Source organism: Mya arenaria, chromosome 11 (genome assembly GCF_026914265.1).
Source record: "Mya arenaria isolate MELC-2E11 chromosome 11, ASM2691426v1".
In the NCBI taxonomy this organism is placed as follows: Eukaryota; Metazoa; Mollusca; class Bivalvia; order Myida; family Myidae; genus Mya; species Mya arenaria.
Genome location: NC_069132.1, coordinates 247264 through 259694, shown reverse-complemented (window position 1 = coordinate 259694; position 12431 = coordinate 247264). Strand labels below are relative to the sequence as shown.

The 12431-nt window shown below is 37.6% G+C and overlaps 1 protein-coding gene across 5 annotated transcripts in view; it reads right to left on the bottom strand.

Annotated features, from left to right (window-relative positions):
• Positions 1 to 12431, bottom strand: part of LOC128208913 (uncharacterized) — a 63306-nt gene that overhangs the window by 9008 nt on the left and 41867 nt on the right. For all 5 annotated transcript variants that reach the window (XR_008256917.1, XM_052912621.1, XM_052912622.1 and 2 more), the window contains 2 exons: positions 3994 to 4085; positions 2250 to 2294 (listed from right to left, as the gene is read on the bottom strand). Coding sequence is in view for 4 of the 5 variants with exons in the window: in XM_052912621.1 (XP_052768581.1) it covers positions 2250 to 2294; positions 3994 to 4085 (137 nt within the window). In the remaining variant the exon portion in view is untranslated. The remainder of the gene's footprint in view (positions 1 to 2249; positions 2295 to 3993; positions 4086 to 12431) is intronic.

Genomic DNA, 12431 nt, shown 5'->3' with positions numbered 1-12431 from the left:
AAACACTTTTTGAACCTATCACTTCTCAACTCATCGCATCTACCAAACACTTCTCGAACCAATCACTTCTCAACTCATCACATCTACCTAACACTTTTTGAACCCATCACTTCTCAATTCATCTCATCTATCAAACACTTCTCGATCCCATCACTTCTCAACTCACCACTTCCCAACTCCCCACTTCTACCCTCAACTCCTCAACCTCTCATTTCACAACTCACAACTCCTACCCAACACTCCTCATTTCACCACTTCTCAACTAAACACTTCTACCCACAACTCCTCAACCAAAGACTTCTCTACCCATGACTTCAAAGACTCATTCTAACAATTTTTTTCTTCATAAATTAAGCATCATGTAACTTCATAGAATAACAATCTTGTACCAGTTGTTTGTTGTCATTTGCATGAGTCAATGATAATCAGCTTTGCTGACAAGACAACCACTGGTTTGTTGCCTACCTGTTTGTAACTGGCAAGTGAATTGATTTGTTACTAAACTTTGTTATGAAATGAAATGGCAACCACTGAACCGGTACAATGATAATTTCTCACATACCAATTAACTAATATAGATTTGTTTAAACACTCTTGTACAGAAACAAGGGTGGAAAATAGAGAAAAATAAAAAACTATGCTGTGTGATAGGGAGTCGTTTTTCTAGCATTGACATTCACAAACAGAACGAAGATGCGAAAAATACTTTTTAATTTTGTACATTTTATTCGTCTAGAGTCCGAGATATTTCATCATTTTAGAACAAAAAGTTGTTCTGCTTTTCATTATTGTAAATTTACAAATAAAACAAGAGGCCCACGAGGGCCTATGCTCTACTGGCATAGCTCTTGTGGTCATTTTCAATCTAGAGCATGTACGTATGAGTAATAGGCAACAAATATATAGTTCACTTTTTGTGTTTGGGTTAGCTGAAGACGCTGCACGTTCAACATCTGAGGACAGAAAGTGTTGTAAGCAGATTAGTTGCATGAACTATTTTAATATCTGCCAAGTAAAGCAAATCTGAGGGTAAAAAATATTTGCTTTCAAAACTATACTCATGGTCAAACTTTCATTTCTGTAGCTTTAGAAATAAAAAGGTTGATCAAAAGGTCAAAGGACATCCCAGGACAACATTGATGCTCGTTTGCAAAACTGTACCCATGGTCAAATTTCATTGCTATAGCTTTAAAAATTAAAAAGTAAGTCAAAAGGGGTGGGGCAAGCTTTTGCCCAAGGGGCATAATTTCAAATGTTTTGCTAGATGGTCATCATATGATGCTCCACAACAGATATCAAAGGTATGGGCCTTGTGGTTTGAAACAAGAAGATTTTGAAAATATTTCTTAAACAAGTCCCTAGGAAACTTGTGACCCCCGGGGCAGTGCCAGTTTTGACCCAAGGGGCATAATTTGAACAACTATGGTAGTGGACCACTAAATTAAGCCTTGTTCAAAATAGCAAGGATCTGCATAGCTGTTTCAGACAAAAAGGTTTTTAACATTTCCCAATTTAAGTATACCAAACCTGTGAACTCGATGGCATGGCCAGTAATGACCCCAGGGGCATAATTTGAACAAACATTCACAAGCAATTGTGACTTTACATGTAAACTTGGCTAAAAATAGACTTCGCTCATGTAGACTTGGCTTAAAATAGACTTAGCTAAAATTAGCATTTTTTTATACTTTCAAGAACCATAATCTAGGCATGCATGGGTGGATCTGGCTGGTTTTCAAAAGGACTGAGTTCTAATGGATATCTAAATACTGTACAAGTTTTATCGAGAAACAATCAAAACTGAAGACCGTATCGTGTTCACAAGCAATTGTTTACAGACACACAGATTTTTTTATACTTTCAAGGCCCATTATCTAGGCATGCATGGGCAGATCTGGCTGGTTTTCAAAAGGAACTGAGCTCTAATGGATATCTAGATACTGTACAAGCTTCATCTAGATACAATCAAATGAAGACTGTATCATGTTCACAAGCAATTGTTTACAGATGCACAGACACACATACTACGTGCACATTACCATCGCATAAGCTCTTCTGGCCTTTGGCCAGTAGAGCTAAAAACAATTAGGTATTAAAAACATGGCAGAATCAAGCCATTGTGTAATAATTGCCCTTGTGCTCAAGTTTGACACTCAAGCCTATAAGCAAAAAACAGCCCACTTGGAGCATGTAGTTACCTCTAAGTTTAAATTCAAAATTAAGCTGCTGAACATTCCATAAATTCTTACCTCTTTGCCTCGCTCTTTTTGATTTCTTCCGAAAATCAAAGCATGCTGAAATGTATTAAATTCTATAAGCTTTCCTAATAAAGATTTAAATGTGCATTTAAAAAAATGATAAAAAGATAAAGGCTGTTTTTTTTTATGGAACTCTGGGGAAATGACCGAGACGCTTGATATTGGGCATTTCGGCGATTTAATTCTTGTCATATAATTGAGAAAATTGATTATTAAATGTAAAATATACTCAAAAACTCATTTCAACCATTCATAAAACAAACAAGAGCTGTCACAGAGACAGCGCGCTGGACTATTAAGCCGCTTTTCAGTGTAAGGATTGAAAAGTTTTGGCGAAACATGGATCACTGTAAAATAAGATTAGATTTCAATGCAATAAATGATGTATTTGCTGTGATATTAACATGAATGTGGTGACTTGCAAATTTTTAACCAGAGTTTCTAAGTCCAATAATAAAGGGCCATTATTTGCAAAATACAGTTATCTAACTTGGTTATTCAAGTAGGTTGGGTGGGTGAGTACCATTGTATAAAGTTTCAATGTAATACATGAAGTACTTGCTGGGATATTAACCTATGTGTGCTAACATGCAAAACTTTAACCAGAATTTCTAAGTGGCATAATAAAGGGGCAAAATTGATATAATATATAAAAGAGTTATCTTTCCTGATTAATTAAGGTTGAATGGTTGGGAGCCTTGGGTCTAGAGTTTCTATGCAATACATGATGTATTTGAATTTCTATGTCAAATAAAATAGGGCCATAATTTGAATTTAATGCAAACTAGAGTTATCTTACTTGGTTAGTTAAGTAGATTGGATGGTTGAGTACCATTGTATAAAGTCTTAATGCAATACATCAAGTAGTTGCAGAGATATCAACCTATGTGTGCTTACATGCACATCCTTAACCAGAATTTCTATCTCAAACAATAAAGGCCCATAATTTGCATTATATTTGAAAAAAAGTGTTATCTAACTTCATTAATTTAGTAGGTTAGATAGTTGGGAATACACAGCTAAAGTTTCAATGCAACACATGATGTATTGACTGAGATAGTGACTTAAAGGTGCTTGCATGCAAAACCTCAACCAAGGTGTGACGCCGACGCAAGGGTGAGTAGTATAGCTTTCTTATTCTTTGAATAGTTGAGATAAAAACTGCAATATTTCAAACATATTATCATTAATCCTCATACATAAACTTTTTTTAGAGTTTCTGGCTGGGAACTCATCCCTTGGATCATAAATTTTTACAATTCAAACCAAATTTCGGCTATAAAATGATGTACTTTTTTTTAGATAAATCCAAAAATATAAAATGGTACTTATAAAGCAATGTTTTCTTTGTCATCACGCCTCTGTTTGCCCACTTTACCTGAGATGTCAATGTTTTCTTTGTCATCACGCCTCTGTTTGCCCACTTTACCTGAGAAGTCAATGTTTTCTTTGTCATCACGCCTCTGTTTGCCCACTTTACCTGAGATGTCAATGTTTTCTTTGTCATTACTCCTCCATTTGCCAACTATACCTGAGATGTCAATGTTTTCTCTGTCATTACGCCTCCATTTGCCAAGTATACCTGAGATGTCAATGTTTTCTCTGTCATTACGCCTCCATTTGCCAACTATACCTGAGATGTCAATGTTTTCTCTGTCATTACGCCTCCATTTGCCAACTATACCTGAGATGTCAATGTTTTCTCTGTCATTACGCCTCCGTTTGCCAACTATACCTGAGATGTCAATGTTTTCTTTGTCATCACGCCTCTGTTTGGCAGCCTGTCTCTCCCTTTCCTCTTTTTTCTCTTTTTCTCTCTCATGTTTTCTAAAGATAAAAACAACATAAAAATAAATAGCGCTATCAAAGAAGTGATGGACTCGCCCAAGACACTGAATGCACACAGAAATGGTTAAATGTCATCTTTAAATTAAAAGCATGACTGTGCATAATAAAACCTGACCAACATTCTACAATAGTTATATCAGCCTGATCTTCATATCTGTTTTAGACCAAATGAAATATCACACAAATAACTGGTGCACAATTTCCATTGCTGACCAACATTCCTATGAAGCTTCCTGTGTGTACGGGTTAGTCAATTAGGAGCTACATGTGATACAATACTTTGTGATGGAACGTTAGGTAACAGGACTACTATATAGCCCCTAGATAAATCTAAAATGGGTTATAAATGATACATAAGATGTCAATGGGATATTCTCAAAGGTATAGCTTTACTTATTTTACAATTTAAGTGTAGTGGAAAAGTTGCTCAGAATCTATTGAAAACAAGAGATGTTTGTCAAACATTATGCCCCCCTGAGCGCCATGTTGTCAGGATTATATGGACAATTGAATGAAATATGCATGGACCGAAATGACAGCTGATTTGTTGCTGTTTTAAGCTTATGACCATTAAAGTGTGAGGATAAAGTGTGTTATGACCGTCATGACCTTTGACTCTATGAACTCAAAATCCAGAGTCATCAGCTGGTCACCAGAAACCTAAATGTCAAGTTTGAGGGCCATGGGTGCAGGCATTGTCAAGTTATCACAAGACAAGTTTTTTTCGTTCAAGGTCACTGTGACCTTGACCTTTGACCCGATGACCCCTTAAATCATAAGGGGTCATCTACAAGTCAGATGCAACTCCAAGTCAAGTTTGAAGGCCATAGGTTCAGGCACTGTTGAGTTATCACTCGGACAACCTTTTACCATTCAAGATCACTGTGACCTTGACCTTTGGCTCTATGAATCCTAAAATCAATAAAGGTGATCTACTGGTCAGGCTTAACATCCATGTCAAGTTTAATGATTATAGGTTCAGGCATTGTTGAGATATCAGTGGGGGGAGATTTGTTAACTTTTTTTGCGTTAAAGGTTACTGTGACATTGACCTTGGCCTGATGACCCCCAAAGTCGATACGGGTCATCTACTGGGCAGACCCAACCTTCATGTCAAGTTTGATGACCATAGGTCCAAGAATTGTCAAGTTTGCTTTCAAGGTCACTGTGACCTTGACCTTTGACCCCTAAAATCAATAGGGGTCATCTACTAGTCAGGCCCAACCTCCATGTCAAGTTTGAGGGCCATGGGTGCAGGTATTGTTGGACAACCTTTTATCATTCAAGGTCACTGTGACCTTGACCTTTGGCCCAATGACCCCTAAAATTAATAGGGACAATCTTCTGGCCAGGCTCAACCTCCAAATCAAGTTTGAGGGCCATGGGTGCAGCCATTGTCAAGTTATCACTCGGATAACCTTTTACCATTCCAGGTCACTGTGACCTTGACCTTTGGCCCAATGAGCCCTTAAATCAATAGGGACCATCTTCTGGCCAGGCCCAACCTCCAAGTCAAGTTTGAGGGCCATGGGTGCAGGCATTGTCAAGTTATCACTCGGACAACCTTTTACCATTCCAGGTCACTGTGACCTTGACCTTTGGCCAGATGACCCCCCAAAACCATAGGGGTCATCTCCTGGTCAGGCCAATTCTCCAAGTCAAGTTTGAGGGCCATGGGTGTAGGCATTGTTGAGTTATCAATCGGACAACCTTTTACCATTCAAGGTCACTGTGACCTTGACCTTTGGCCTGATGACACCAAAACAATAGGGGTCATCTTCTGGTCAGGCCCAACCTCCAAGTCAAGTTTGAGGGCCATGGGTGCAGGCATTGTTGAGTTATCACTCGAACAACCTTTTACCATTCAAGGTCACTGTGACCTTGACCTTTGACCCATTGATCCCAAAAAACAATAGGGGTCAGCTACTGGTCAGGCCCAACCTCCAAGTCAAGTTTGAGGGCCATGGGTGTAGGCATTGTCATGTTATCACTCGGACAACCTTTTACCATTCAAGGTCACAGTGACCTTGACCTTTGGCCTGATGACCCCCAAAAACAATAGGGGTCATCTACTGGTCAGGCCCAACCTCCAGGTCAAGTTTGAGGGCCATGGGTGCAGGCATTGTTGAGTTATCACTCGGACAAGCTTTAAAATTATTTTACCATTAAAGGTCGCTGTGACCTTGACCTTTGACCCGATGACCCCCAAAATCAATAGGGGTCATCTACTGGTCAGGCCCAACCTTCATGTGAAGTTTGATGACCATATGTCCAGGAATTGTTGAGTTATCACTCGGACAAGCTTTGGTCTACCGACGGACCGACCAACCGACCGACATGCCTGTGCAAAGCAATATACCCCTCTTCTTCGAAGGGGGGCATAATTAAGGTAATAATGATATTCCTGTATTGTAATGATATTATGTATGGACACCCTACAAAGCTTCAGACACTGTGAAGTTTCAATAAATTTGACTCAGTTGTTTCTGAAGAGATGTTTTTTAAAGATGACAGGAAGGCTGCTATTTTTGTGTTGTTAATGTGTGCAACATAAGACCTCTTGTATTTATGTAGAAGGTCATCATAGGAAGCTTCCTGTGAAGTTTCATTTAACTTGGCCAGATGGTTTTAGAGAAGACGTCTTTAAAGCAATTGTTGACAGACATAAGGACGAACAGAAGGGCGACAGACAAAGACTGATCCTAATAGCAAACCCCGAGTACTAATTCAGTTTTATATAATTGGCTGCAGTAGTGTACCAGTCAATTGTAACCAAGGCCCCCCCCCCCACCTCCACAGTGCCGGGAGAATGCGGTGATTTTGTCTTTACGCCACAAATAGCGGGGAATGGTCCTTACCTATGGTCCATGGGGGCATTTGGCGGGGATTTAACCAGCAGTTTATCCCCGCCATTTTACCCGGGCTTGGCTGGACAGAAAGTCAAAGTCCCCGCTATTCCCTCGGAGGAGCCGTGGTTACAATTGACTGGTGCATAGTATGTCATCGTTTTGCTTAGGTGAGATGATTGGTCAGAACCATTCCAATAAAGAGAAAAGATGTTCATAGTGACACCTTCCACTCATCATGCAGGGTTCTCAATAAGAACCGGCCGCCGGCCAAAATGACCGGTTCAAATGGCATTTGGGCCGGTTCAAAATCGCCTAGTAACAAAAATTAAAAGTTCCCAAATCGTTTACAATTTAAATTTTTAAAATCCGTCAACGAATAAAAAAAATTATTGTCTTTTAAATACGACGACTTGATTAGCGTTCGCCCGGTCCCGCATATTTCTTTACGGCGCCGTTTAATAAACTTCACTAGTCCGTGTAGATAGACGATTGATAAAACGCTTGGAAGCAAGCGTCTCATTCTAGTTAAAATGAAGAAAAGAAAAATACACGATTTCTTTCACCCTGTGTCGAGTGAGTATAAGATAAAAATGAAATAAAACAGTTGCATTTATGAATTTCTTGTTCTGTTTATTGTTTCACGTTCGATTTCCACCGTTTATTTTGTTTGAAGTTTTGATCGTTGTTATTCCGTACAAGATGCATTATTACGAAGATTTGATAAGGAGGTAAGTTTACTCTATTATCATTATCATTATTCTGTATGAAAAAATCGTAGCAATATTAAAGACTCACCAAATATAAAGTGGGTTGGGTAAGGTAAATTTTAAAATTTTTGCTTAAACTTCAATTTTAATACAAATTTGCAACTAAATGATGTCAAAATTAGACAGTGTGTCCCATTTATAAGAAAACATTTTGATTGCAAGTGTTTTGAACAAAACAAAAAAATGTAAAAAAGATAGTGTACTTTTGATTTCAGTTGCATTTGCAGCAAGCTAATCATTGACTATTTTTTTATTGAAAGTGAATTGTTTCCTTTTTTATTTTAAGAGACATTGATGTAAATTTTACTGACATTTTAAAACTGTCATGTCAGTACCAAGTTAAAGTGGTATTAATGAAATGTAAAATGTGCCATTTCCTGCATTTTTATATTATTTCAGGCAGTACAACATCTCACAATGACCAGACTGGTCCAGCTGCTGGATATGGTGATAACACTCCTTGCAGTGCCAATACCGAGTCTAGTAAGACTGCTTCTCAAAGTGTTGGTGGCCAGACTGAGACTCCTGGTTGGACACAGTCACACCTTGTAGGGAGGAAATTCGGGCAGTCCTCAAGGAGATACTTGTTGAGGGGGAGGGGGATTACTACTCGTCCAGTTCATCAGATGAGAACAGTGACATGTGTTAATAACAGGGTTAAGCGTAATGAATACTGTTCTTATTAATTCAATGTGCCTTATGTATTTTCACAGTACTATTGCATTGTAGTTTTGTTATTACATTGTATATGGTGTTGAAAATACAATTTTCAAATGGATATTTTGTTGTTGAAATTTGGTAAATAAATATAATTGCATTATGATATATATAGATCTTGATACAACTACTGCTCTGCAGTACTTGTATCTGCATATTTAGGGGATATTACTTATAAAATTGCACTTGAAAGGGGTGATTTAAAAGGCATTCAAATAACCCCAGAATGCAGGAAATGACGCGCTCACATAAAAAAAAATCCGGGGGAGGACGCCCGGACCCCCTCCCAATTTGGGCCTGTTACTTTTTATAAACGGCCTGTTCACTGAAAAGTTATTGAGAACCCTGATCATGGAACACACTCCCAGTTAATTATATGTTCATGTTCAGGCGTCGATTAATCCACTTGCCCGCTCACATTTGCATTTGAGTCCGACGAGTAAAAACTTACTCAAACTCATCCGCCCCTGTGAGTAAGATGCTCCAAATTAAGACAAAAATCAATTTTATTTTTTCGAAAACAAAATGTCTGTAAAAACACGGATGTTAAAGCTGCATTTTCACAGATTTAACGCTCTGACAACTTCTTTTTTTGTCTTGGAACGAGACAATTATTGCAAAACTCCATGGAAACCAGTTAAATATGACTGCTGACAAATAAATAGATCCTAGATTTTTATATTTAAGTTCAAAAATTGATGTTTTATGCATTGTTCTTAAACCGGTTAGTTACGGTTTAAGCCATAAAACATTAATTTTGGATCGGAAATATGAAAATCTGCGATCTGATCTTTTGTCAGCAATCTTATATCATTTGTTTGCAGATATTTACGCAAAAAATTTGCTCTTTCCAAGACACAAAATAAAAAAGTTATAAAAATGGTGTATCTGTGAGAGCGCAGCTTTAAAACAATCAAACTGAAACTTGAAATATGACCTCATGCTGGGCAAGTATCAATTTTATTGAATGCACATAAACTCAAATTCAGTTTAATTGATTATATGTTGGAAATGAATCGAAGAAATCAAATTATTTATTATTATTGATTGAATTATAAAATAAATATTAAATCAATTATAAGAATGTTTTCACTAGAGTTTGCAATCTCTAAAACACGGTAATCGGCAGTCTAGTTCCTGTCTTCTACTTAATTTAATCACACAGTTTAAAAGGACTGTTACAATAATCAAGCAAAATTTCTGTAGTATAATAAAAGAAAATAAATGTTTTAAACCATTGCTTTGATAGAAAATTAGAGTGGCTGCACTGATTTTATCTGTAAAAAATGTAGGGTGAGTACATTTTGTTTGGATGAGTAGATCCTCAGGGTCACTTCCCTCCAAAAATAACTGATGTTAAAAAAGGCTCATATTTTTTTAGATATGTATGTATACTTTTGTACAGATTAAAGGCAGATTAATTCAAACAAAATTGAGACGTATCTAAAGTATGCCATTTCCAAGCCACAACTTTTATGTTGAATGTGCAGTCCCCCTACATTATCTAGTGGCTTACAACAAGGTCTTTATCTAGTGGTTTACAACAAGCTCTTAATATTGTGCCTTACAACAAGGTCTTAATCTAGTGCCTTACAACAAGGTCTTAATCTAGTGCCTTACAACAAGATCTTAATCTAGTGCCTTACAACATGGTCTTAATCTAGTGCCATACAACAAGGTCTTTATCTAGTGTCTTACAACAAGGTCTTAATCTAGTGCCTTACAACATGATCTTAATCTAGTGCCTTACAACAAGGTCTTAGTCTAGTGCCTTACAACATGGTCTTAATCTAGTGCCTTACAACATGATCTTAATCTAGTGCCTTACAACAAGGTCTTAATCTAGTGCCTTACAACAAGGTCTTAGTCTAGTGCCTTACAACATGGTCTTAATCTAGTGCCATACAACAAGATCTTAATCTAGTGCCTTACAACAAGGTCTTAATCTAGTGCCTTACAACAAGGTCTTAATCTAGTGCCATACAACAAGGTCTTAATCTAGTGCCTTACAACAAGCTCTTAATCTAGTGCCATACAACAAGGTCTTAATCTAGTGCCTTACAACAAGCTCTTAATCAAGTGCCATATAACCAAGCTTTTAATCTAGTGCCTTACAACAAGGTCTTAATCTAGTGCCTTACAACAAGCTCTTAATCTAGTGCCTTACAACAAGGTCTTAATCTAGTGCCTTACAACAAGCTCTTAATCTAGTGCCTTACAACAAGGTCTTAATCTAGTGCCTTACAACAAGCTCTTAATCTAGTGCCTTACAACAAGGTCTTAATCTAGTGCCTTACAACAAGCTCTTATCTAGTGCCATACAACAAGCTCTTAATCTAGTGCCTTACAACAAGCTCTTAATCTAATACCATACAACAAGCTCTTAATCTAGTGCCTTACAACAAGCTCTTAATCTAGTGCCTTACAACAAGCTCTTAATCTAGTGCCATACAACAAGCTCTTAATCTAGTGCCTTACAACAAGCTCTTAATCTAGTGTCTTACAACAAGGTCTTCATCTAGTGCCTTACAACAAGCTCTTAATCTAGTGTCTTACAACAAGGTCTTCATCTAGTGCCTTACAACAAGCTCTTAATCTAGTGCCTTACAACAAGGTCTTCATCTAGTGCCTCACAACAAGCTCTTAATCTTATGCCTTACAACAAGGTCTTAATCTAGTGTCTTACAACAAGGTCCTAATCTAGTTTTTTCCAAAAGGTCTCAATCTACTGGCTTAAACTAGGTCTTAATCTAGTTTCTTACAACAAGGTCTCAATCTACTGGCTTACAACAAGGTCTTAATCTAGTGTCTTACAACAAGGTCTTTATCTAGTGTCTTACAACAAGGTCTCAATCTACTGGCTTACAACAAGGTCTTAATCTAGTGCCTTACAACAAGGTCTTCGTCTAGTGTCTTACAACAAGGTCTCAATCTACTGGCTTACAACAAGGTCTTAATCTAGTGCCTTACAACAAGGTCTTAATCTAGTGCCTTACAACAAGGTCTTAATCTAGTGCCTTACAACATGGTCTTAATCTAGTGCCTTACAACAAGGTCTTAATCTAGTGCCTTACAACAAGGTCTTAATCTAGTGCCTTACAACATGATCTTAATCTAGTGCCTTACAACAAGGTCTTAGTCTAGTGCCTTACAACATGGTCTTAATCTAGTGCCTTACAACAAGGTCTTAATCTAGTGCCTTACAACATGATCTTAATCTAGTGCCTTACAACAAGCTCTTAATCTAGTGCCTTACAACAAGGTCTTAGTCTAGTGCCTTACAACATGGTCTTAATCTAGTGCCATACAACAAGATCTTAATCTAGTGCCTTACAACAAGGTCTTAATCTAGTGCCTTACAACAAGGTCTTAATCTAGTGCCATACAACAAGGTCTTAATCTAGTGCCTTACAACAAGCTCTTAATCTAGTGCCATACAACAAGGTCTTAATCTAGTGCCTTACAACAAGCTCTTAATCAAGTGCCATATAACCAAGCTTTTAATCTAGTGCCTTACAACAAGGTCTTAATCTAGTGCCTTACAACAAGCTCTTAATCTAGTGCCTTACAACAAGTTCTTAATCTAGTGCCTTACAACAAGCTCTTAATCTAGTGCCTTACAACAAGGTCTTAATCTAGTGCCTTACAACAAGCTCTTAATCTAGTGCCTTACAACAAGCTCTTAATCTAGTGCCTTACAACAAGGTCTTATCTAGTGCCATACAACAAGCTCTTAATCTAGTGCCTTACAACAAGCTCTTAATCTAATACCATACAACAAGCTCTTAATCTAGTGCCTTACAACAAGCTCTTAATCTAGTGCCTTACAACAAGCTCTTAATCTAGTGCCATACAACAAGCTCTTAATCTAGTGCCTTACAACAAGCTCTTAATCTAGTGCCTTACAACAAGGTCTTCATCTAGTGCCTTACAACAAGCTCTTAATCTAGTGTCTTACAACAAGGTCTTCATCTAGTGCCTTACAACAAGCT